The sequence below is a fragment of the Antennarius striatus genome, chromosome 11 (genome assembly GCF_040054535.1).
Source record: "Antennarius striatus isolate MH-2024 chromosome 11, ASM4005453v1, whole genome shotgun sequence".
Classification (NCBI taxonomy): Eukaryota; Metazoa; Chordata; class Actinopteri; order Lophiiformes; family Antennariidae; genus Antennarius; species Antennarius striatus.
This window is the reverse complement of record NC_090786.1, coordinates 2,007,994-2,033,061: the sequence shown is the minus strand read 5'-3', so window position 1 is coordinate 2,033,061 and position 25,068 is coordinate 2,007,994. Positions and strand designations below refer to the sequence as shown.

The 25,068-nt window shown below is 46.9% G+C and overlaps 3 protein-coding genes across 8 annotated transcripts; 2 read left to right on the top strand and 1 right to left on the bottom strand.

The window, feature by feature from the left end:
• Nucleotides 1-1,249: 1,249 nt before the first annotated feature.
• On the bottom strand, nucleotides 1,250-7,455 carry shld2 (shieldin complex subunit 2). The gene is made up of 10 exons (XM_068326634.1): nucleotides 7,320-7,455; nucleotides 4,985-5,916; nucleotides 4,754-4,904; nucleotides 4,331-4,438; nucleotides 4,059-4,253; nucleotides 3,589-3,735; nucleotides 3,305-3,511; nucleotides 2,124-2,367; nucleotides 1,867-1,982; nucleotides 1,250-1,472 (listed from the first exon to the last, which is right to left on the bottom strand). The coding sequence occupies exons 2-10, from the start codon at nucleotides 5,909-5,911 to the stop codon at nucleotides 1,255-1,257; spliced, it is 2,313 nt and encodes a 770-aa protein (XP_068182735.1). The 5' UTR covers nucleotides 5,912-5,916; nucleotides 7,320-7,455; the 3' UTR covers nucleotides 1,250-1,254.
• Nucleotides 6,989-14,043, top strand: LOC137603319 (glutamate dehydrogenase, mitochondrial-like). Its single transcript, XM_068326619.1, has 13 exons — nucleotides 6,989-7,681; nucleotides 8,955-9,035; nucleotides 9,127-9,182; nucleotides 10,462-10,525; nucleotides 10,623-10,717; nucleotides 10,809-10,988; nucleotides 11,368-11,505; nucleotides 11,728-11,865; nucleotides 11,991-12,071; nucleotides 12,170-12,293; nucleotides 12,374-12,465; nucleotides 12,630-12,692; nucleotides 12,801-14,043. Exons 1-13 carry the CDS (start codon nucleotides 7,291-7,293, stop codon nucleotides 12,918-12,920), a joined length of 1,623 nt encoding a protein of 540 aa, XP_068182720.1. The 5' UTR covers nucleotides 6,989-7,290; the 3' UTR covers nucleotides 12,921-14,043.
• Nucleotides 14,044-15,281: 1,238 nt separating this feature from the next.
• nfkb2 (nuclear factor of kappa light polypeptide gene enhancer in B-cells 2 (p49/p100)) lies at nucleotides 15,282-24,795 on the top strand. Of its 6 annotated transcripts, none has more exons than XM_068326615.1 (23): nucleotides 15,282-15,364; nucleotides 18,598-18,625; nucleotides 18,785-18,860; nucleotides 19,129-19,169; nucleotides 19,448-19,546; nucleotides 19,890-20,041; nucleotides 20,229-20,341; nucleotides 20,424-20,582; nucleotides 20,797-20,901; nucleotides 20,984-21,072; nucleotides 21,142-21,280; nucleotides 21,354-21,479; nucleotides 21,880-22,056; nucleotides 22,131-22,275; nucleotides 22,361-22,475; nucleotides 22,666-22,873; nucleotides 22,946-23,115; nucleotides 23,212-23,314; nucleotides 23,525-23,700; nucleotides 23,780-23,849; nucleotides 23,931-24,100; nucleotides 24,233-24,344; nucleotides 24,429-24,795. In XM_068326615.1, the coding sequence occupies exons 2-23, from the start codon at nucleotides 18,599-18,601 to the stop codon at nucleotides 24,494-24,496; spliced, it is 2,640 nt and encodes an 879-aa protein (XP_068182716.1). In that variant the 5' UTR covers nucleotides 15,282-15,364; nucleotide 18,598; the 3' UTR covers nucleotides 24,497-24,795. The 6 variants fall into 6 exon arrangements, with proteins under 6 accessions (XP_068182716.1, XP_068182715.1, XP_068182711.1 ...); XM_068326614.1 differs by having other exon boundaries at nucleotides 18,785-18,875; XM_068326610.1 differs by lacking the exon at nucleotides 15,282-15,364 and adding an exon at nucleotides 17,341-18,447 and having other exon boundaries at nucleotides 18,785-18,875.
• The last annotated feature ends 273 nt before the right edge of the window (nucleotides 24,796-25,068 follow it).

Below are 25,068 nucleotides of genomic sequence, written 5' to 3'. Positions count from 1 at the left end.
AATTAGCACCAGAGCTAACAGGCAGTTATGGCCTGTAGATCTTGGTTGCAAGATTAGAAAAAAACTTGTAAGCTCCTCCCCTTCCTGCTACATAGCAAGAATAGTGAACGGCATGTGCAACACCGTTACCACCATCACACAACTAGAGGGCGCTATTTTAGAAGTCTGAAATGAATGGGAGTAAATGGAGCTGAATGCATCAATAATTATTTCAGACGAATCTAAATTTATAGTTTGTTTTTTATCAGAGGTGAAATTAAAACTTAAGTTTCTGTTTAAAGGATGGTGATTTTATGGTATTGTTAATGAATCATTGGTCAGTTAAGGGTTTATGACTGATTGCAGCATGACGTCAAACATCCGAGACGTGTGGTGACTCTGTTTCTTCTTCTCCGCATAAGGCAGACTTCACACTGCGATGATGAACTGCTGCTCCCTGCTGGTTGCGATTAATGATCTGGTCATCTTAGTTCATTTACCAGTTTAAGTTTAAGCAGCTGATCCCAGATCTGTGAACACATTAGCGCTGGCAGACAGTCCAGTTTGACACCCTGTTTTTGTTTTCAGATTTGCTTCAAGATTTAATGGATGTGGCTGAAGAAACATCAACGGAATAACTCCACAGAATCCTGACTTCAAAAAGAAAAAACAAACAAAAAACTTTTGAAGAATATTTGCACCCAGCATCCATGCATTAGGTTACCCTCAAATTTGCATTACTTTTGCAAATCAAACAACTTGTCTTGATGGTGGGATTATATTACAGCCTGTTTGTCAAGATGTTTAATAAGCATTTAGGAAAACATGTCCATTTTGTTCTTTATGTGTTTGTTATCCATGTACAGAAGGGGAGTTAGCTTTAAGTCTGGACACACAGGCTCCATCTTGGTTAATAAACACATACATACTGTAAATATTGCTATTGCTAGCCAGATTATTGCTATTGCTAGCCAGGCTAGCCAAATGGTTGTGTCTTTTTAGAAGTTAATGTACTGTTGCTCATTAGCAAAACAATAAATGTTGTTCTCATATCCAGATGAACTGCTGCTTGTTGGTACTTTTTATTTTGTAAATGGATTTAAGTTCCTTCTACATAAGTTATTCTCACAATTAGCCCGCAAAGGCCACTAAACAATTAAACCAACATTTCAGAAATCAGTGAAAAACAATGTCTTGGACAATCAGCGTTCAGGGGAGGGCTCTAGAAAATAACCAGGATGTTTGGCTGAAGTCGTTTCACGGTCTGCGTTAGCGTCAACGACCCCACGCTGAGCTAGCCTGGGTCTGATCTGGATGTCCGTCCGTTGGGAACTGAAGGTCGAGCAACGTGAAGTCCTGATGGATGGATACGCCGTTCCCATCGCACAGGAAGTGGCTCCGGAGGCTGATGGTGAAGGTTTGTCTTGGGAGGGAGAGGAGGGTCTGGATCCTCCTCGCTGCTACCTGGATGTGCTTGACCTCTGAACCTGGAGCTGAGAGTCAGACAGATGAGAACCCTTCGAGACCACGAGATGTACCAACTCGGATTAACATAGTTCTGGGTCCTCATTCGGCGTGAGGTCACCACTGGATGCCTGAATTTTAATACTTCTGGGTAACAGTGTCACTTTCATTGTCCACTTTTTTTTGGCCTCTGAGGCCTTCAAGTACCTCAGGTGCCTGTGTTACTTCTGTGATTGAGTCTTAGCACGGCTACCCCTCAAACATTTAATCTACACCCACAAACTCTCACATGGCGTTCGATTAAGCACGGAATAAACGCGGAAACCTGTCCGTCTTTTTTCGTAAATGGGTCGGAACTCATTTTCTGCACCAGACGATTATTCGTCGGAGTGTTTTTAGATGTTACGGATGTTTACGTCTCACCTGAGCTCCTGTGGAGTTTATCAGGTGGAGCTCCGAGGATTTTGTGAAGAGGAACAGGTGGAACCTGTACACACACCTGACTGTCGCCCCGCCCACTCACTGTCAGGACACCTGGCCTGAAAAAGAGAAAATGTTGTTCATTGTGAACAAAAAATTCAAAACAGTCTTTTAAGTACCGTGTGAATAAACACGTTTTTAACTTGTGCGTCAATTGTACTTCGAATAAAAATAGAATAATCTGCATCACGCTGTCACACCTGTAGTAACGGCGGACCGCCGTGTGGGGCAGACAGGGGTAACAGGGCCGGTAGATGTCGTTATCGTCGGTATCGAGCTCGGTGGCACAGCGACCACAGCCGGTGTACGTGACGTCACCGGAGAGTGCGGCGATAATACCGTCTAGTGACGTGAAACTGTCCAGGACCGACTGCAGTGCATTCTGGGAAGGCAGGGAATCCTGGAAGTGGAAGGTGTTGATCTGGACTCCCAGATCGACCTCACCTGGAGGACAGACGGAAAAACAAGACGTTCCATTGTTTTTAATGGAGTCTACACAGAAGTGAGGTAGTTCAGGGTTCCTCAGGGAGTCATTCTCGGACCTCTATTGTTCTTCACCAGAATGGTTTAAATCAGGAGTGTCAAACTCATCTTCAGCATTCATCTTTGGCTCACCTCAAAGGGCCAGATGTAACCTTAAATGTAACTCATTGTAATGTAAAATAAATGTACTCCTTAATGTTAAATATCTGAATTTATTACTTAACATAAATCCTTTTAATTTGTCAGGTTATTAAACCCACAGAACTCCATCAATCAAGGATCAAACTATCAATCAATAAAGAAAAATAACATCAAACACAAGTTAGGACATTAACTTTGATCAAAATGTTTTTGTCAGTGTTAAAATGGGCTGAATTACTGCATTGTGGGAAATGTAGTTATGGTCAAAGCATACTTCTGACCTGTTTATTTTTAGACACTCTGACCTTTGATGCTCACGCGGGCCACATAAGATGATGTGGAGGGCCACATTTGGCCCCTGGGCCTTGAGTTTGACACATGTGGTTTAGATGTTCATTACATTAAGAATTCAGACGTTGTTCCCAAGGTCGAAGGAACATGGGGGAGGGGCAGAACCATCCTCAGATGGATTTGAACCCAGGTTTTTCTTGCTTTGATGCAATATCGCCACCACAAGGCCAATATGAGATGTGATGATGTTCTAACAACAACATTCAGAAATCTTTAAACGTTAGGCTGCAAACTTTTATTCTTCGACTCAGACTTACAGGAAATTATGCTTATTATACAATAGTAAAAGATACAAGTATCTCGAGGTACTCGTATCTTGAGGTACTGGTGTATATTTAATTCTTAAATCTAACTGATTAGAGCAATGAGGGAACTATTTCAGCTATCCTTCTCTCACGCGACTCACCGCTGTATTTCTGGGACAGCAGCGTCTCCAGGTCCAGCTCTATGCTGGTGCTTCCTGTCCAACTGGGTCGCAGTTGGAAGAATTCTTTTGCACGACGGCTAGCCGGGTCCAGAGGTTGAACGGAGCTCCACGGAGTGGAGTGCAACTCTGGAAGGTCAAAGGTCAAACCATCCCTCACCAGGAGGACGTGGAAGTCCCAGACGGCCCCTGAGGGAAACACTTTGGTGACTTGTCTCTTGATCTTTACGGTAAAAACAGGCTGGTGTTGGTGTTGATTTGTGAACCTTTATCTCGTTTGAAACGAGGCAGCCACTCCACCGCCGATCCCCACAGCAGCAGCGCCCCCTGCTGGTTGTTTGGCTGCTCCACAGTCAGAACGGCCTTCAGTTGGACGGCCGACGAGCAGCGAGACTCCGCCTGACTCCGCCACTCTACAAAACATTTATTGGGTTCAATCTGATCTCCGTGATCGACCGGTTTGATCCGGTGGAGAACCACAGGGATCTGTCCAAGAACCACTGCTAATCCATGTTCACATTCTGTGTTACCCATAATCCCTCTAGTTTTGGCTAATGAGTTAAACAGGTTTAGCTAATGACAGCTTTAGCTAAAGGCTCATTAGCGTTTGCACATTAGCTACTAACTAGTTTGTTCCCGATTAGGGACAGGAAATGACATTGACAGTCTTTTATTTCTGCTCACCACCAACAAACCAATCAGCATATGATGACATCACTCCTTGACCCCGCCTCACCCGTGCTAACGTGTGTGTGCGTGACGCGCAGCAGAGCGTGAACCAGCGTGTTGACCCTCAGTGACCTCAGGGCGGCATAGGGGAGGCGGCTCAGGTCTTGAGGGGCGTGGCGGTTCAGGGTCGCCAGTGAGGGGCGTCGGTCACGGAGGAAGACGCACAGAGAGTGGAGCGAGCGAGCATCAACATTCTTGGGAGCTGGAGAGAGAAAGAGAGAGGTGACTGTCACCGGTAAAGGGGGTGGCGGCTTAAAGGTCGCAGGTCAGGGGTCGTACCTGGTGGCGAGGTGCAGGAAGTCACCTGTCCCAGGTTGAGCAGTTTAGTGCTGAAGGTGGACTGCAGCACCGTCTCTCCTCTCCAGCGGTCCTCGTTCACCCGTAGCCCTCGAACAACAACCAGAGTTAGGGACCGCCCACTTTTGGGAGGTGAAATGCTAAGCTAACGTTTCGTCCAGTTATTGAGGCAACTGATTCGCCGTGGTGACCCCTGAAGGGAAAACCCGAGAGGAGAAGACCGCCCAACTCAACTTTCATTGAGGAGTTGCTCGATGCCAGGACATCTCCGGTTGCACATGTGCTAATGTTAGCCGTAGCAATGCTAGCAGGCGTGCTAACGTTTGCTGCAGGATCCACCCACTGTCTTTCAGATATATTTAATGTTTCCTCGCTTTATTCGGTTCAACTCAGGCGTTTCTTTACCTGTAATGAGAAGAATGTCTCCAGGACCGACCGTTAACACCCAGAACGCTGCTCTCCGCCACAGCACCACCTTCATCTCCACACCTGATTGGTCTGTCACCACAATGGACGCCAGAGGAACGGAGGTCCCCGCCGCCGGTCCAGTCTTCACCTTCGATCGGAGAAATCCAAACCCGGGGACATGAACGCAGATCGGTCTCAAAGTCTGGATTTGTCTGAATCTACACTCACCTTGACCTCCCTCAGGTGACAGGGGTGGACTACCGCTACCAGAACAGAGTACCGCACTTCCTGTTGGGTACAGTGGATCAGAGGGGTGTTGAGTCGCCTGAGCTTGGCGCCATCTGTTGGCGCTTCGGACGCTTCTGTCGTGAGGTTCTCCGAGATTCGAGGTTTCTTGAAATCGGGGGATTTGGAAGATGAGGTTGGGACGACCAAAGACTCCCGTCGCCCCTCCTGGGAGCAGAGCACTCCGTCTTCGTTGGCCTCGATGATGACTCCCCCCTCCTTCATCCTCGGGGTCACGCAGGGTTGGCTAAAGAGTTCAAGGGAGGTTGCCAGCGATGGTGGGATGGGGCTGAAGAGCTCCGGGGTGCTGGAGGAATCGGACGTTGGCGTTGGAGCGGCTTTGGGTGGAGTATGAGGACGGCTGGTACCTGATTGGATGCCTCTCAGGACGGCAGCCTGACTCAGAGTCCGGGTGGTGAGGTACTGAGTCTGATTTGACAAAGGGGGGGCAGCTGAACCCAATCGGCTTTCAGGCGGTTCTGTTTCTGGTTCTGGTTGAGCTGCAGGGAAACAGAAGTCCAGATACTCGTGGACAGAAAGCGAACACTCGTCTCCTGGGCCTGGATGGGACTCTTCATCATCTAAGGAGCTCAATCTTTTACGTCCATGTGACTCTGCTTTGGTCCAATCAGATCTCAGGTCTCCCTGATCGGTGTTACTTTCGTCCTCTTGGCTCTGTAGATCTAACCAATCAGATTCTCCACTCGCCGTTGCTGGCCTCAGTCGCCTGTTCTGCCAGGTGAGGTCCAGGTGTCTCCAGCTCTGACGGGGTCGCTCCTCGTCCTCCAGACCAGCTCCAGGGGGTGGGGCAGCGTCAGACGAAGGGGGAGGAGCCCCGAGGAAGACGTGGATCTTTGACCGCTCAGACATAACGTCTGGAGAGAATGATAGAAGATTAATTCCATAGGAAATGATGAACGGATTAAAGCGTCTGACGGCAGAGGTCTTTAAGGACGTCTCAGTTTTTCACTTCTATGTCAAAAAAAATCTGGACAGAACGACAGCTCGTATTGTAAATAATTGTGTGTCAGGCAGCTCGTATTTAGAGGTTTTACTATATTCTGATCTTTACTGCTAGGAGTTCCGAACAAGTATAGAAATATTCATGGACCTTCCAAATACAAACAATGCCCAACATTAAAAACATCAAAACACGTGAAAGAACTGAAAGGGAAAGTACTCCATCTAGAATCATAGGTCCTCATACTAAATTTAGAAGATGTTTAAAACCACACACTCACACACACACACACACACAGATTACATTTCACTCAGTCAGCTAAATCTAAATACTGTAATGAGGAAAACTCATTACAACTCAAACTCAAACTCTCGACAAAAAGTTAAACGCTGCCAGTAATTCTGGTTGCTGGAAAGTGAAAATGAAACAGAAATCAACTCAGGTCAGAACAGAACTGATTTTCAGTGGGACGTCTGTTGTGTGGGGATTTTATTCATTTATTTTACTTTAAATCACATGTTTTTGGGCAAATATTGTTGCTGAAATTTGGAAATGTTACGTGTAATGTTCCATTACATGACAAAGTACATTTATAATCATAAAAATTAAAATAGTAATATTTATAGTCAATATTAATAATAGATAATAATAATGTAATTATTATTATAATATTATTATTAATAATATAATATTATGTTATTGTTAATATTATTATTAGTAGTAGTAATGTTATTATTATTATAATATGATAATAGCAATAATAATAAAATAATAATATATTATTATTATTTTATTATTATTATCAATCCTTTAATAACCCCTGTAGGGAAATTACTTTTATATTGGATTTATATATGGTTTAGATAAACTTATCAGTTTTAATTTCATGAAAAGGAAGTAAATTCAAACTTCGTTATCTTTAAAATTATTTAAAAAATACCTGTGTGTATGTTTTAAATGTCCCTTATGGGCCACCGTACTCACCTTTACTCCGTACAGTATTGGTTAGATTAAACGGACTTTTCTGCATTGTGGAAGCTAGCTAGCATTAGCTAGCATTTCCATTTAGCTAGCCTACGTATTTTCTCATCATTACGGTAATTAAAGGGACTCTTGTCGCTCCGCATTACCGTAAATACCCCAAGCCGCCGCGCGCCCGGAGGCAGTCGTACAGGAAGGGGTGGAAGAGGGAGTTACTGCCCGACAAGTTTGTTGTCCCGCTGCATTTCCTGACTTTCCACACTCGGTCCAACTCCTCGGAACGGTTAGCTTCACCCAAACCCCAAACATGTACCGCTATTTCGGGGAGCTACTCACGCGAGCAGCGGGGACCGTCCTGGCCTCCGCCGACTCGGCGCTCCCGACGACCGCGTCCCTGCTGCGCTACCGCGGCTACAGCCAGGCCGTGGACCGGGACGACGACCCCAACTTCTTCACGATGGTGGAGGGCTTCTTCGACCGGGGAGCCGCTATCGTGGAGGACAAGCTGGTGGAGAGCCTGAAGACCCGGGAGACCACGGAGCAGAAGAAGAAGCGGGTCCGCGGGATCCTGAAGATCATCAAGCCGTGTAACCACGTCCTGAGCGTCAGCTTCCCCATCAAGAAAGACAACGGCGAGTGGGAGGTGATCGAGGGCTACCGGGCGCAGCACAGCCAGCACCGGACGCCCTGCAAGGGAGGTGAGCCTCCCCGGGCCGGGGCCGCCTGACACCGGGAGCCGTCGGGTCACGAAGTTCCGAGAAAACCACGCGCAGTTACCGTAAAGAGTACTTTTACTCTCGTGTAGTACTTTTACTTTAGTAAACTTTTTAGTAACTTTTCTATTTTTGTTTTTAGAATGAAATTAATTAATAATCTTGAGGAATATTTTAGTCATGAATTATTAATGAGTTTTTATGCGATTATTAGCACACAAAAAAAAAATCAACTGTTTATTGGTGAAATTGTCGCCCGTACGAAAAAAAAAATCACATCATAAACGGATGATTAATCAATGATAGAGTATTAATCGATTGATTAGGTCGTGTTTATTCAGTAATTTGCTGCCACCTTAATTAGCAGACCACAGGTGTGTGTTTCCTGGAAAGGCGGGGCAATTAGGAACCAGTCGACCCTAATTGGCTAGTTACAGATGGTGTCGGTTTCCTGAAGAGTTGGGAACCACGTGACACACAAACAGGAAGTGATTCTTTACAATAGTTTGTTAGTTTTGCAGCCACTGAATGGAGTTTCTCATGCCGTGTTAGAGTTAGCATTTTAACAAGCTTTTAAATGTAGTGTTAGCAGCTTAAGTTATAATTTTACCAACATATTGGCAATTATGTGAAACTAAAAGGACTAGAACGCAAATGATTTTTATTAATATATTATAATGCTCCAGCTAAATATGTTACTTAGTTTGTTGGGTAGCTCGTCCTTAAATAAACTGTTAACCCGTCTGTTTAACCAAAAGCTTCATTATAAATGCAATGATTAGTCATTATTGTGTGTGTGTGTGTGTGTGTGTGTGTGTGTGTGTGTGTGTGTGTGTGTGTGTGTGTGTGTGTGTGTGTGTGTGTGTGTGTGTGTGTGTGTGTGAGAGACTACCACCCCTGGTAGAAATGTTGACAATCAGGTTGTGTGTGTGTCTACTGTGATGCTGAGGGTGTGATTGGGCGACGTGGTAAAAAAACGCAGGATGGAACCCTGATGTGTTTGCGTAGAGGGTTAAAAACACATGCTAATGCTAACCCGGTAATGTCCACATGCTAATGTTTACGTTTCTACACTTCACATCACCAGGTGAAGTCAGGCTGTAGTGTCATTGGAGAATTTACATTCAAATTTATAATTTTAAAATTCCGTAACAACTTTTTACAGTACATGCTAAACTGCTGATATTAGCATGCCAATTGGTATTGCTTCCGCTGGGGGGTTGTGACACCAGGGTCAGGTGTGTTTGGTGTTTTCCAGGTATCCGTTACAGCATGGACGTGTCTGTGGACGAGGTGAAAGCTCTGGCCTCGCTCATGACCTACAAATGTGCCGTTGTTGGTGAGCAAACACACACACACACACACAACGTTAGCTGTTTTACGGCTCCTAGCCGCTAACCCCCATGTTTGATGCGTTTGTTTTTCCCCAGATGTTCCGTTCGGTGGAGCCAAAGCCGGAGTGAAGATCAACCCAAAGAAATACTCTGTAAGTTGTGACTCATCCGCAGCAGAACCAACCACAGACCTCTGGTGTCTGTAACGACAAACACATGCTAGCACATTCCAGCTAATCCGTCAGTGGTGGTTTGAAGGGAACTCCCTCCCCTCCTGAAAGAACCGTGACTCATCCCTGAGACGAACCCGACCGCAGCACGTTAAGGCCAGCGTAGCCTCCGGCTACAGCATCATGTTACACTGAGGCAGCGCGAGCTGCAGTGATACCTGGTAGCCCTCCCCCCCTCCTGCAGGCGGCAGCAGGTATTACACTGCAGCTGAGAGAGGGTTTCCTCCATGAGAGAGCAGATGAATCAACATGATGATGTGATATATATGGATATAGCCTGTTAGCAGAATGCTAACCTGTGGTCTTGTGCTAAAGTTAGCTCACACTGCTAACAGTCAGTCTAACGTCGGCCTTCTGTCTGATGCAGAAGCAGGTGAAAACATTACATCACCGCCTTGGTGGGGCAACTAGTTGTCTCTGCATCATCATCACATGGTGATGATGATGATGATGATGATGATGAAGTCTAAACCATGTGACAAATGAAGAGAATGTTCCTTTAGCTGCAGATAAAACTGTTTATTCAATGGATGAACTGCAAATGCTGAGCCATCAGCTGGCAGAGACACCAGCAGTCTCTCTCTCTCTCTCTCTCTCTCTCTCTCTCTCTCTCTCTCTCTCTCTCTCTCTCTCTCTCTCTCTCTCTCTCTCTCTCTCTCTCTCTCTCTCTCTCTCTCTCTCTCTCTCTCTCTCTCGCTGTCTCTATGACCTTTGACCCCTCTCTGGAGGAGTTCCAGGAACTGGCCATTGGACACAAACAAATGTTTTCCTTTTGAAAATTTCTGGTCTCATTTCAAGTCTAAATGGTTTAGAACTTTATTTCTAACCAGTTTTTACTTTCATTATTCAATTCTTCACATTAACAACCAGGTCATACCTCAGTAAAACCAGGAAGTCAGCTTTTAATGTCTGCTCATGTTTTTTTTTAATCGGCCAATCACAGTTGAGCATTACCTGTGACTTACACTGTAATACAGGTGTAACCAAAACGAACAGCAGCATGTTACACCTTGACGTGATGTAACCGTGACAACACCCCCAAGAGCCTGAAGGTCACGTCTGCATCTGAGGCGGCAGACAGCTTTAGCCTAGCTTAGCTTAGCAGGACTGACAGCGCTGGTGTCAGGATGCAGTTAGCCTTACTTAGCGAGCTTGACTTGTGTGTTAAGGAGAACTCAGTCTGAGCTCTTTGTGCCTGCAGGACAACGAGCTGGAAAAAATCACCCGCAGGTTCACCATTGAGCTCGCCAAGAAAGGCTTCATCGGTGAGGCAGCGGCGGACGGCCACAAGCACGCTCGCACTTCCTGTTTCGTTCACTTCCTGTTTGGACTCATGTTGTGCTGTTGTTGCGGTCCTTCCAGGGCCCGGTATCGATGTCCCCGCCCCCGACATGAGCACAGGCGAGAGGGAGATGTCCTGGATCGCCGACACCTTCGCCACCACCATGGGCCACTACGTGAGTTGCCGAAGGGTCTTTCTTTAGGTGTTTAAAGGAGGCAGAGCCTGAAACAGGAAGTAATCTGACTGTATGTTTGTGCTGACGACAGGACATCAACGCTCACGCCTGCGTCACCGGGAAGCCCATCAGCCAGGGCGGCATCCACGGTCGCATCTCGGCCACCGGCCGAGGAGTCTTCCACGGCATCGAGAACTTCATCAACGAAGCGGCCTACATGAGCAAACTGGGGATGTGTCCCGGCTTCCAGGACAAGACCTTCGTCATCCAGGTGAACCATCGTCTTCCTCCACCTTAGAAGAAAACGATTTGGGCAACCTGCAGGTCAATAACCGGACTGAACCTACAATTATTAATAAACAACTTTAAGCAAAAAAACGACATGGCTAGCTTTACGCAACAAGAAGATACGGTTAGCTTGAAAACTACAAAAATGCCTGGCTGGCTTTAAACACTTTAGGCAAATAAAACTATACGAAATGCTAACATCTGCACTCTGATGTTAGCATTTTTTTAGTAGGTGTTAAACGTTAATATTTTTACTTTTGGTTTAAGTTAGCATGCTAACTTTCTGCTGTAGTTTCCTGGTTCTCTAGCGGTTACCTGTGAGCTCATTGAGGCTGACTGCTGCCCTGCGTTTCATCTGGCAGGGTTTTGGTAACGTCGGGCTGCATTCCATGCGTTACCTTCATCGCTTTGGGGCAAAATGTATCGGAATCGGAGAAATGGACGGAAGCATCTGGAACCCCAACGGCATCGACCCCAAAGAGCTGGAGGACTACAAACTGGTCAGTACTGGTGACACAGGACTACAAACTGGTCAGTACTGGTGACAGGACTACAAACTGGTCAGTACTGGTAACACAGGACTACAAATTGGTCAGTACTGGTGACAGGACTACAAACTGGTCAGTGCTGGTGACAGACAGGACTGTTGCCGACGCGGTCTTTCAAACTGTCTGATTACATTCCTGTTTAATTTTGTTTACTTGTTTGTTTTCCGTCTCCAGGCCAACGGGACCATCGTCGGTTTCCCCAACTCAACGCCGTATGAAGGAAACATCCTGGAGGCCGACTGTGACATCCTGATTCCCGCCGCCAGCGAGAAGCAACTGACCAAGAGCAATGCACACAAGATTAAGGCCAAGGTAAGACATGCGCACACACACACACACACACACACACACACACACACACACACACACACACACACACCACCTTTATGATTGCCGCTGCTTTCCCATCATGCTTCAGTAAACCTGTGTTGCTTCAGATCATCGCTGAGGGCGCCAACGGTCCGACCACGCCCGAAGCCGACCGTGTCTTCCTGGACAGAAACATCCTGGTGATCCCAGTCAGTAGCAGCCGGCGCCGCTCCGATGAGACCCCTCAACTTCTTGTTTACACTCTGTTCCCTTGTCTCCTCTCCTTGTCTCCTCCTCCCTCCTTCAGGACATGTACCTGAACGCTGGCGGCGTGACGGTTTCCTACTTCGAGTGGCTGAAGAATCTGAATCACGTCAGTTACGGTCGACTGACCTTCAAATACGAGCGCGACTCCAACTACCACCTGCTCAGTAAGAACCAATCGATCGATAGCGATCAATAACACCCCGGATAGTGGTCTACGTTCCGACTGAAAGCGTTTTGTCTCCAGTGTCGGTTCAGGAGAGTCTCGAGAGGAAGTTTGGGAAACACGGAGGAGCCATTCCCATCGTCCCCACCTCGGAATTCCAGGACCGGATCGCTGTGAGTCTTCAACCCGCCGGCAGTCGGGAAAACGTTAATCTGCTGGACCCGTTTGTTTAAACCTGTCTTGATTTATTTTACTGATCGCTGATCAATAGCAGATTTTAATCAACAATCCTGATTGGTTCTATAATTTCCAATGTTTCACATGTTTTGGTTTTCAGGGAGCGTCTGAGAAGGATATCGTTCACTCTGGTCTGGCCTTCACCATGGAACGCTCTGCCAGGGTAACACACACACACACACACACACACACACACACACACACACACACACACACAGGACATCAGGCATGTTGATGGAGCGTTTGATTCGTTTTTCTTCTTCTCACGCAGCAAATCATGAGAACGGCCAACAAGTACAACCTGGGTCTGGACCTGAGGACGGCGGCGTACGTCAACGCCATCGAGAAGGTGTTCCAGGTGTACAGCGAGGCCGGCCTCATCTTCACATAGGCTGTCTCCGCCCGTCTGTCTCCGCCCGTCTGTCTCCGCCCGTCTGTCTCCGCCCGTCTGACTCCGCCCGTCTGTCTCCGCCCGTCTGTCTCCTCCCGTCTGTCTCCGCCCAGTCTTGGATTCTTACCAGTCAGACTCCAGCAGTTTACAGCTTCTCTCTCTCTCTCTCTCTCCATTCCGTCAGCTTGGTCACGGCTGACATGTTGCTGCTTTTTTACACGTATGAACTCAAATGTATCCAATCATAGAAAAACCTTGAGCCGAAGAGAAAGTTGGCCAAAATTATGTGGACGGCATCTCTTCTGTTTCTGAAACAAGGACATGAAGAGACTCAACGATTACCAATCAATCGATCGAATGAACGGTTTACATTCATTCCAGACATCCAATATTATTTCGGCTTTAATCATGGAAATAAAGAAATAATCAGTTTACTTTAAACCTGCTGATTCAGCACGTTTCTGTTTACAGGTTCATGTCCTCCTGGGCGTCCACATACTTTTGTCCACATGTTAGTCTCAAGGGCTTGTATCTGTTTATTTTCATGTATGACTCAGAACACGCGTGTGCCTCAGGATGAACCAAAGAACCGAGATTAAATTAAACGAGAGGAAACTCTAGAACCTTTAACTTCCTGCCTTTACAGCCTCGTAGCTTCTTGTTTAGCTTCCAGCTAGCTAAAGGTCAACATGAAGTTCACATTCAACCAAAACTGCCCCAAAAGGTTTACCTTTTTTTATTTTTCAACCCCTCAGGTTGGTCGTTAATGCTAGCCTATGAAGGTCAAATGAGCAACATTAGCAGGGTTTGGGGTCACGTTCCGTCAGATAAGAGGTCAAACGCCACCTGTCAGTGGGAATGCTAGCTAGCTGTTAGCATGCTGTCTGTTAGCAGAGCGGTTCTAAAAGGTTTCAGCTTGAAGCTTCTCCTCTGATGCTGAAGGCCTCCTCACCTGGAATCTATGCAACGTTTACACACTGTTACCCGGGGCCCCCAGACCCCCACTGGGACCCTAGACTGGTCAAACTGGTCAGCATACGCACAAACTGTCTTCTGTCTGATTGAAACGGCTTGGAGGGAATTTATATGCCATTTTGTAACAAAGCCAAATAAAGTTCAGAAAAGACAAAACCGTTTTTGTGTCATTTAAATTTTATTTATTTATTTTTACATTTCAATCAACAGGTGTTTCAGGTTTGAGTGGTTTAAAGTTATTACAGCACGTGTGTGAAGTTTGTTTTAAAATGTTTTTAGCTTATATCTTTGTTTCCTTTTGGGGTCGCCACAGTAAATCAATTGCCTCCAACTTACCCTGTCTTCAGCATCCTCTTTTCTGATTTGGCAAAAGTTTTACGTCGGATGCCCTTCCTGACATAACTTGGGACCGTCACAATAAGACAATGGCTTGTGCCCTCTTGTGGGTACATTTTATCTTATTTTTAGCTTGGTTTTAGCTTATATGATGTTTAAAATAAAGACTAATATTCATCAGCTGTTATTTAAATTAGTTTATTAAAATTAATTTGAATTTACATAGAATAGTTTAATAAAGGAATGTTTTCGGAACAAGTGAGTCAGGTTTCGTGTTCGTAGTTTTGTTTTTAGTTTGGGTTCTTTTTTCCGCTCGTGTCTCGCGGGATGGGCGGGACTAAGGTCCTTCCACCAATCAGCGCCCTGTATTTGCAACGTGGCACCGGAATTCCCCTCCTGCTTCGGGGGCTTTCCGCTCTTGACTGGCAGGTTGCTGTTGCCATGACAACAGAACTGAGCGAGTCAGGCTCGTGCAGGAGATCGAGAACACATCCGGTTGAAAGAGTTGACCTTCAAATTAAAAGTCTGACCTGGAGGTTGTTTAAAGCCGCAAAAGGTCTCAGAAAACAGGAACATGAATTCGTTTCATGCGTGAAAAGTGTTTTTACACTGACTAATTGTGTTTCCTTAATTACTGAGTCGTTAATAGGCTGAATGTATTGTGATTTTGGAAAGTAAAGGCATACAATAATTATCAGAAAAACAAAATTAAAGCCGTGATGAAATGAAATATAGGAAACTAATGTTTTGTTACCAAACTGAAAAGAAACACTGTTCTCTTCTTTAAAATGTTCTTTAAAATCCCAGTTTGGGATAAATAAAGCATATCTATCTATCTATCTAATTAGGAAATTAAACTAAATGTAATTCCATTCAGTCAAAATAAATTCTTAATAAATTAACCAATAAAGCTAATAATGCTAACAAAAGTAAGATCATATACATAACTATAAATCTTAAAAACATTTTTTTAAAATTCAAATATCATTCTAACACTACTGAACAAAAACGACGTTCCCCAAATATTTTATTTTGAAAGGTGAAGCCGGAAGTTACCTCGTGTTTGTCTCTGTCGTGACAAACGCGTCAGATGGAGTTCGGGTTTGTCGTGGACGCACACGGAGCTTCTGCAGGTAAAACTTCACCTTTACCTGATTTAATTCAGCTGGAAATAAACCAAAAATCAGATTAATCGATAGCTGATCGGTCACACGTTCAAAGACAGCTGTATGGGTCCATTTCAATGATCGATAATTAAACTTCAGACGCTGAACAAGCTGTGGTAGTTTTGTTGTTTTAACTCACTGCACCGTGAAAGTACAGCTGTTAGTCGACTGATTGATCACGTTATTGATAATGGACTGATTATTGGGAAACTGGGATGTTCATGTTACATGAACAACCGGAAATATGATTAATTTGTCTGTAGATCGATTAATTAACTTCATTTCACTCTGTCACGTGATTTGCTCTGCTTTTTCTCATGACTACGTTTTATATGTATGTCATCCGTTTGTTTTTGTTTGTGTGTATTTGTTTATATTTGTTTATATTTAATGGGGTTAATTATTATTTCCCAGGTTTCCTGTTCAGGTTTTGATTGATCCGGTTTATTCGGTTTGGTCCTAAACTGGTTCTGATCGGATTAAGATTAAATTATGGTTGTAATTTGGTTCTTTTTCACATGAATGTGTGACGTCACGTCAGGTTTGAGAGGCGCACGTGTCAAACCTGTGAAGTGTGGTCAGGGAGGCGCGCGCCAAACGGACAGAGAGGACAGGTGATTGAAACCCAGAGAACAGGCAGTATGACGTCACATTGGTGTTTATATACACAATCTGAACACAGCTGGTCAACAAGTGTTTGTCAAAGTGCTTGATTGATTGATTGATTGATTGATTGATTGATTGATTGATTGATTGACAACTGGAATACAACTACTCAAAGACGACAGGTGGTTTCTCCTCTTTCATATTTTGTTTCCTTTGGAGAAAAAAACAAATGAAAACCGACTCAGAATCAGACCCACAAGAGCTCAGCGCCCAAAAATTGATTATTTTCTATTCATTGTTGATCAGGATTTGATCGTGATTCAGATCATTGAACTCAGATGCACCACGGCCACAGGCTTTCTACTGAGTCAGCAGCGTCTGGTCATTTTCAAGCTCGCTTCATGGGAGGCGCAAAGGGTCACCTGAAGGTCAGAGGGTCACCTGGAGATCAGAAGGTCACCTGAAGGTCAGAGGGTCACCTGAGCAACTGGAGTCATGGGGGGGGGGTGACTAGTGATGATGATTGCTGATTGTTGAGTTTCAAAAACAACAAATAAATCTGTTAATTCAAAGTTAGACTTTTCCAAGCTGAGATTTTCTAAGCCGATCAATAAAACCTGAGAAAAACCACCTGTTTCGATTCCAAGGTAAAAAGAAAAAAACCCCAGAATCAAAGTTTTCTCCAGGCGGGCATCATTCTGACGCATTATGTTAACGACAGCTGTCTTTGCTGACACCTGATTGGCTCCTGTCCTTGGGGGGCCGGGCTGTCCCTCCACTGGTTTCAGTCAGGAGACGGTTGAGTGGGATGAGAAACAGGAAGATAAACCGATGGAAGAAAAACCAGAAAGAGGAGCAGAGAAGGAGAGTGAACCGCAGTTATTCGCAGATCAGTCAGCTGATCTCAGGGTCAGTGTTTGAATTAAAAAATAAATAAATATATAAAATATACAGGTAGTCCTCAACATACGAACACAACTGGTTCCTAGAAGTTGTTAATAAGTTGAATTGTTTATAAGTCGTCATTCATCAAATTTCAATCTATAATCTCCATTTGAGGTCATTTAAATGTCATTACTACTCTAAATACTAAAGTTCTATTCCCTCAGACTGACCAGAAACAATTACAGGACATTAAAACAATACCCAAGAAACAAAGTACAGATTCAGGTCGTTTAGAGTTCAGTTGAGCTCAATTATATGTAGGTTTAAAAAAAATACACGGAAAGATAAAAATCAAGTTTACGTCATTCCACTGGACAAATACTGGACTCTAAAAAATACTAGAAAACTGTTAAAAGCTCATTTTATGTAACTGTACAATTAATAAAAATAAAAATATTAAAATACATACGTATAGTTCCAATATCTACAATTGAGCGTCACTCATGATTCCCATGATTGTTTTAATCCAGATTAGTTTGTACATTTTTGTTCCTGATAATTTAATCCTTGAGAAGAAGAAGAAGAAATATCTCGCCACCAGTTTTTAAGATCATCAACGACAACAGTCAGAGTCACTCTTCATGCTGATGATCCACTGTAGTTACTGTAGCATGTAGCTTAGCTTCAGAGTGAAGGAGGAGGAGGGAGGAGTCATTGTGGGTCAGAGTCAGAGAGATGTTCACCACTACCACTATCTTCACCAGCCTTTGCTTTATCATCCATGATAAACAGGAAAGTATCCAAGAAACAAAGCCTGATGCTCTGAGATGCTAACACAGACAACAAGAGCTTGAGACCAGCGTTGAAGCTGCATGGACGCAGCAGTGCTGCCCCTGTGGGGGGCTGTGGCAGAAAGAGGAACTGCAGGACAATAGACCGATTTTGTGAAGTGCATTTGTTCGTATCTCTGAATGTTCGTAAGTTGAATGTTCGTAAGTTATGGACAATCTAACTACCAGCGGATCAGGAATATTTTCTATATTGTGGTTATGTGAGCTACTCGAAACATGCTAGCTTTTTTTGTCTTGAGACACTCAAGACTGATTGTTAGCTTCTTCAAAAGCAGTAGGACTGCAGCTAAAGCTAACGCTAACTCATAGCGTGCCTGAGGGGCAGCGTAGATGAACAACCGGCCGATTTAAGTAAAAAAGCGTCAAATTTATGAGAGAAAAAGAAAGGAATCTGTTGCTTTAAGAGTCTTCTTGTCTTTATTTTGTCTTGTTTTGGGGCGTGGCCCCAGTGGTGCATTTAAGGACCTCCTGTCATCGGAGGACAATCCCTTTGTGTCGGTAAAGAACGGCTTCCTGGTTCCCCTCAGAAATCATTTCCTGCTCTTGCTGTTCTGGCAGCAGCGGAGAAGTGACATCATCAGCAGTAGCCCCGCCCCTCTTTGTGCTGCTCTGGAATTCTGGGGGTTTTCCTCGCATGTCCCTTCCAGGAAGTGACTGCGAACAGACGAGGGGGGGGGGGCTGCTCAGTCTGAGTCTCTCGTCTGTCAGGTGAAAGTGAAACTGCTGCAGAACGGTGACTGTTGTTTACGTGTTGTTTACATGTTGTTTACGTGTTGTTTACGTGTTGTTTACGTGTTGTTTACGTGTTTACGCTGTAAACGGGTTCACCCTCTAACTGCTGCTCTGTTTGCGCTGCAGGATGAACGAAGCTCAGTTCCTGAACGATGTGAGTCCTTTTCTTCTTTCTGACCGTTTACACCAGATGCGGTGCGTTCAGGGTCCCTTGAAAAGTCAGGATTTGCATTTTTCTAATATTGTTATTGATTGATTGATTATTGATTTTTTTTGTCACGTTTACATGATCAAAGTATTTTTCCATCCTCAGCTGCAGGTGAATTTGATGCAATATGACTACATTCCTCCGGTGGACATCAAGTCTGAACCCTACATACCTGAGACAGGTGAGAGACAGACAGGTGAGAGACAGACAGGTGAGAGACAGACAGACTGTCGTGATGTCATCGTTCATGATGTCATCGTTCATGAGTGAACACGTTGTCAAAGCTGATGAACTGAAACAATTCTTTGTGAGAACTTCCTCTTACGACATAAAGGTGTGTGTGACAAAAGTGTGTGATGTGTGTATATACTGTACATGTGTGTGTGTGACATAAACGTGTGTGAGACGTTGTTAATTTTCTGTGTGACGCTTGGTTTCCTGTGTTCCAGCTCACGGTCCTTACATCCAGATCATCGAGGAACCCAAACAGGTGATCAACGTTCTGCTTCCTGTTTGTGAGGAAACTGGACAAACAACATTTTAAATGTTTTTTTATTTTTATATTTCCTCCTCTTTTAATTCGGTCGACGTTTTCTCTCCACCTCCACTTCAGGATCCCTTTAGCTTTAACTTTAACTTGAAATCTGATTTGATGCCGCAGCAGATTAAACAAGGAGGAGGTCATGTGACCCCTCAGATTAAATCAGTTGGAACCATCTGGAACCGGATCGTCCCGCGGTTCTTAAACGCTGCCCCGTGTCTCCTCAGAGGGGGTTCCGTTTCCGTTATGAGTGTGAGGGGCCGTCCCACGGGGGGCTCCCAGGGGCCTCCAGCGAGAAGAACCGGAGGACCTACCCGACGGTGAAGGTGGGTCACACGTCTTCTGACACTTTACTGCTCCCGTCCACTAGAGGGCCCTCGAGGGGCCCCTGAGTCTGAGCAGCTGTTAAGGGTGATGGAGGCGTGACGGACGTCTGACCACACGTCCTCAAAACACGAGACGGAAGGATTGCTAGGAGCTTAATAACTTATGCAGCTAGTAGCTAGCAGATTTTAGCTGTTAGCATGTAGCAGCTACTAGCAGGTAGTAGCCGTTAGCATGTCGACATGCTGTTTGATGTTTTTGACATGTTGTTAACATGTTGTTTCATGTTGTTAACATATTGTTGACATATTAACATGTTGTTGACATCATGACCCCCCCCCCCAGATCGGTAACTACGTGGGCCACGCCCGGGTGGAGGTCCAGCTGGTGACCCACACCGACCCCCCCCGGGTCCACGCCCACAGCCTGGTGGGACGCCACTGCACGGAGAACGGCACCTGTACGCTGGACGTGGGCCCCAGCGACCTCACTGCCTCGTCAGTATCCAATCACAGGCTGGCGCCGGGAAGCCCATTGATGCTAGCGCTAATGATGCTAACGCTAATGTGCATGTTTAAAGTTAAAAATTTGGATGTTTCTTTAATATTGGTTAGATAAATTTGTTTTCATGGATTAACGCTAATCCATACGTTAATAACTGACTGATGATGTCACTTCCTGTAGCTTCAGTAACCTGGGGATCCTCCATGTGACCAAAAAAGGCGTGGTGGAGGTTCTGAGCAGGAGGTTGAGGGAAGAGAAGAGGAGACAGAAAGGAAGTCACTGCCTCTTGACGGGTAACCCCGCCCCCTTCTGGACACGTTAGCCGCGCGATGCTAACGGGCGCTAAACCTTCGTGGGTGTGTCCGTCCCCTCCAGATTCCGAGGAGAACTCGGCCCTGAAGGAGGCCAAGGAGCTGGGGAAGGTGATGGACCTGAACATCGTCCGGCTGAAGTTCACCGCCTTCCTGCAGGACAGCAACGGCAGCTTCACGCGAGCGCTGAAGCCCGTGGTGTCCAATCCCATCTACGACAGCAGTGAGTCCCCACCCCCTCCATCCCCACATCCCATAATACAATGGATGATGAATGTATCCTCGGTTGTTCCTGTTAGGCTAGCCACGGGTGCTAGCGTGTTAGCTTCCCAGCCCGAGATGTTCATTATCTCGTTTCCGACGATGCTTTTGTCCCACAAACGGTCGTCCGTAGCGACGCTGACTCCGCCTCTGTTTCGGTCTGCTTCGTCCGACAGAATCGCCCAACGCATCCAACCTGAAGATCTCCCGCCTGGACAAGACGTGTGGCTCGGTGCTCGGAGGAGACGAGATCTTCCTCCTCTGCGACAAAGTCCAGAAAGGTGCGTCCCCTTCCTGTCCACCTGTTACCGCCTCTGGGATGACTACGTTTCCCATCATGCCCCTCTGCTCTGCTCCTTTCAGACGACATCGAGATCCGATTTTACGAAGAGGAAGAGGAGGGAGGGTGGGAGGCGTTCGGCGACTTCTCGCCCACCGACGTTCACAAACAGGTGAGTCGTCCGGTGGGGGCGGAGACTTGTGGGCGGTTCCCTGACGGAGGCTCCTCCCTCTCTCCTCAGTACGCCATTGTGTTCAAGACGCCGCCCTATCACAGCGCAGAGATCGAGCAGCCCGTCACCGTCTTCCTGCAGCTGAAGAGGAAGAAGGCAGGCGACAGCAGCACCCCCAAACAGTTCACCTACATCCCGCAGGTCGAAGGTCAGCGCCCGTTGGAGGCTCCGCCTCCATCACCTCCACCTTCATCCTCCTGACCTCTTCTTCTCCGATGCAGACAAAGAGGAGGTGATGAGGAAGAAGCAGAAGCCGCTGCCTCACTACGAACCCTGGAGAGGAGGAAGAGGAGGAGGAGGAGGAGCGTTTGGAGGAGGAGGAGGAGGAGGAGCTGGTGGAGGAGAAGGTGGGGCTTGGTGGTCGTGTTGCTCCGCCTCTGCTCTTTGCACTCTGAGCACACGTGATCAGAGAATTTGATCGCAGCGGGTTAGCTAGTAGCAGTTGGCTAGCTAGTAGCATCCTGGAGCAGTAATGTGGTAGTAGCTGTTGGCTAGCTATTAGCAATTGGCTAGCTCGTAGCAATTGGTTAGGTAGTAGCATTTGGTTAGCTGGTAGCATTTGGTTTGTAGCTGCTTGCTCAAATAGAAAGAAAATGTCTGAAGACAGCCTGATGTCCAGGAACTTCTTCCCGTCCAATCAGAATAAAGCTCCGCCTCCAAGCTGAAGGAGCTGATAGTTTTATTCCAAACGTTTCCGGCGGGAAAAGTCGCTGCAGCGGTTTTCAGACGTCGACTTTCCTCCTGTAGGATTCCAGTTCAACCAGCTGATGAACAGAGCGGGGGGCGTGTTCTTCTCAGGAGGCTTCACAGGCTTCAGTGGAGGGGGAGGAGCCCAGATGTCAGGCTCCGCCCCTCAGCAGACAGACGGGCAGACGGCGGGTCTGACCGGCGGGTCGGCGCTGCAGCAGCAGCTGTTCCACATCGGTGAGACGCCGGACAAATCCTGACCCCCAGTGAACCAGCAGGTGTTTGAATGTCCCGCTCTGATTGGTTTTCAGCCGCCGCCGCCCTCCGCAGTCGCTCCTCCCACAGCGCCCGACAGACGGCCGCCGCCCTCCTGCAGTACTGCAGCACCGGCGATGCCCGGGTCCTTCTGGCGGTCCAGAGACACCTGTGTGGCGTCCAGGATGGAAACGGAGACACGTGAGTTTGTTTGGTGCAACGATCAGGAGCAGAAAGTTTGACCTCAGTTTGACCCCAAAGGTTTGATGCTTTTGTTTTCCCACAGTCCTTTGCACCTGGCCATCATCCATCAGCAGACAGGTGTCATCCACCAACTGATCCACACCTTACTGAGCAGCCAGCAGCAAAACATCCTCAACACCGCTAACAACCTCCAACAGGTACCTAGCAGCCCGCTAATTAGGTTTAGCATTGCTAACCACCTCCGCTAGTGTTAAAACACCAAACTAGCTCTATGCTAACACCTCTAGCTCTATGCTAACACCTCTAGCTCTATGCTAACAGCTCTTTTCAGGTGATGACTAACCGTGACGGGTCACCTGACCGCCGTCTCACCTGTTTCCTGTACAGACTCCGCTCCACCTGGCAGTGATCACCCGACAGGTGAAGGTGGTGGAGGTGCTGCTGAGGGCGGGGGCGGACCCCAGTCGGCTGGACAAAGATGGCCGCAGCGCCCTCCACCTGGCGGCGCTGGTGGGCGACAGCGCCACGCTCCGCCCCCTCCTGGCTCACCTGGGAGAACGACACGCCCACCTGGTCAACACCCCGGATTTCCACGGTGAGAGAAATGACCGTGTGCTTTTTCGTGTTTCCATGGCGATGTTTGTTAAGCATCACCCGTGTCACTCAGGCCTCCATCCGTTACACCTGGCTGTGAGGAGGGACGGCGAGCGCTGTCTCCGCCTCCTGGTGGAGGGCGGAGCCAAAATCAACGCACCTGAGCAGAAGAGCGGAAACACCGCCCTGCACCTGGCGGTCAGAGGAAACCTCTTCAAGGTGGCGTGCACGCTCATCACGGAGGTATGCCACGCCGACTCACGTCCCCGCCCACTCACGTCCCTGCCCACTCACCTGTGACATCACAGCGTTCCGTCGATCACTCTGTTTGTCCCGCAGCTGAAGGCGGACGTGAACGCCGCCACGTTCGGAGGGAACACGCCTCTTCACCTGGCGGCCAGTCTGGGGTCACCGACTCTCTGCTCCATGCTAGTCGCCGCCGGTGAGACGCTAACGCTAAAAACACAATCGCTAAGTGATAACATTAGCTAAACAATAGGCAAAAGAGGGCGTGTCTACAGTAGCGCTGAGGGGTCAGTGTGATAAAAAAAAAATCACATATTCAACTGAGCTTTATCATTAGCGTTAGCTAGCAGCTAACCGTATTAGCTACTAAACATCCGCTAGCGGCTAACCGACGAACTTCCTTCAGGGGCCGATAAAAACCTGGAGAACGACGAGCCGCTGTTCTTTAGCTCCTCCTCCTCTGATGAAGAGCAAGAGCAGCCAATCAGAACGGAGGTCAGAGAGCCCGCCTCTCCACCAATCAACCCACGGAAGAGACCTGCGGGAGGCCACACCCCCCTGGACCTCGCTAAATGCCAGAAGGTGACATACTAGCCCTTCAAAATAAAAGCATGTGACGCCGCTAGAGAATGGAGTCGTGTTATCTCCTCGTGTTCCTCAGGTGAGGAACCTCTTGACGTCCAGGTCGAGTCGTCATGGCAACAAGAAGAAGAAGCCGAGCAGCGGCAAAGGTGAGGTCAGCTGAGCGGGCGTGTCCGTGTTGGCTGAAGCTAACGGGAGGCTAACGGCTGTTGTTGTTGTGGTGTGTGTAGATGTTGACGCGTCGGCGCTGGACGAGGACACGCTGTCCCGCCTGGTGGAGCTGCTGAGCGTGGAGGACGTCCCCTGGAGGAAGCTAGCCGACAAGCTAGGCATGACGACGCTAACTCACCTGTACCTGGACAGCCCCACCCCCTGCCAGCAGCTGCTGGAGCACTACAAGGTACAAGGCTAGCCTGTTAGCATGGTGACTTTAAAGACCGGCCCGTTTAGACGCTCTTTAGCATAGCGTCTCTTTAGCGTAGCGTCTCTTTAGCGTAGCGTCTGATGTCCCTGCGTCCGTCTGTCTATCCAGCTGGGTGGGGGTCCGGTCCAGGGTCTGGCCGACGCCCTCCAGTCTCTGGGTCTGACAGACGGAGTCCGACTCCTGAGAAACACGGAGCCCCGAGACGACAAACACAGCACAGGTAGCACACACGCACACACACACACACACCTTCATGAATGCTTTTGTAGCGACGCACCATGTTGACATTTATTTATCCAATCAGACGCCACCGTTGACAGCGGCTTCGGCAGCCAGCCAATGGAAGAGGAGCCACCTCTGGCCAATCACTGACAAGCAGGAAGTAGAATGAGCTTGAATCATCTCACAGTGGAGGAGGCGGGACTTGAACCCACAGACCAGTCGGACTGGTGGGGGTCGACTCACAACAAGCAGGTTTTTAAATGAAACGCTGCTTCAGCGGTGAAATCTCCTGTTTTCTTTCTGGTCACCTGAATGCAGCACGTAGTGATGTCATCAGAGCATGTTTACATGTTTACCCCATGATCAGTATAAAAAGAACCTTTTTATGATGTCAAAAGAAAAAATTTTATGTCACGGATGACAAAAATAAATGTCTTTCAAGAAAAAAATTCAAATTGTAATAATTTTGTTGTGAAATTACTCAGATTCAGTCGGTAAAAATTTAAATTATGCCAAAAACAAAACCAGAAACGAGTCAAAATGAGCCCAAACTTAAACAGGGATTTTAATGAAAACCAGTTTGAATGTCCATTTATTACAATAAAGCCTTGAATCTGGTTTAAACTTTCAGGTTTTATTGAATAATGTGACACCAGGGAGGGGCGGGGCTGACCTCTGGTTTTACTGTTTTGACCTTATTTCTGGATGTTTTTGTGAATTCT

What these genes read in the sequence shown, in the direction of transcription:
- shld2 (XM_068326634.1), bottom strand. Translation starts at nt 5,911, where the DNA reads ATGTCTGAGCGGTCAAAGATCCACGTCTTCCTCGGGGCTCCTCCCCCT. An exon ending in TCGTTTCAAACGAGATAAAG is followed by an intron (nt 3,512 to 3,588) that starts GTTCACAAATCA and finishes TGTTTCCCTCAG; the next exon opens with GGGCCGTCTGGGACTTCCAC. An exon ending in TAAACTCCACAGGAGCTCAG is followed by an intron (nt 1,473 to 1,866) that starts GTGAGACGTAAA and finishes TCTGACTCTCAG; the next exon opens with CTCCAGGTTCAGAGGTCAAG.
- LOC137603319 (XM_068326619.1), top strand. Translation starts at nt 7,291, where the DNA reads ATGTACCGCTATTTCGGGGAGCTACTCACGCGAGCAGCGGGGACCGTC. An exon ending in CCGGACGCCCTGCAAGGGAG is followed by an intron (nt 7,682 to 8,954) that starts GTGAGCCTCCCC and finishes GGTGTTTTCCAG; the next exon opens with GTATCCGTTACAGCATGGAC. An exon ending in CCACCACCATGGGCCACTAC is followed by an intron (nt 10,718 to 10,808) that starts GTGAGTTGCCGA and finishes TGCTGACGACAG; the next exon opens with GACATCAACGCTCACGCCTG.
- nfkb2 (XM_068326610.1), top strand. Translation starts at nt 18,374, where the DNA reads ATGTCCCTTCCAGGAAGTGACTGCGAACAGACGAGGGGGGGGGGGCTG. An exon ending in AAGTCACTGCCTCTTGACGG is followed by an intron (nt 20,342 to 20,423) that starts GTAACCCCGCCC and finishes CGTCCCCTCCAG; the next exon opens with ATTCCGAGGAGAACTCGGCC. An exon ending in CCGCTAACAACCTCCAACAG is followed by an intron (nt 22,476 to 22,665) that starts GTACCTAGCAGC and finishes TTTCCTGTACAG; the next exon opens with ACTCCGCTCCACCTGGCAGT.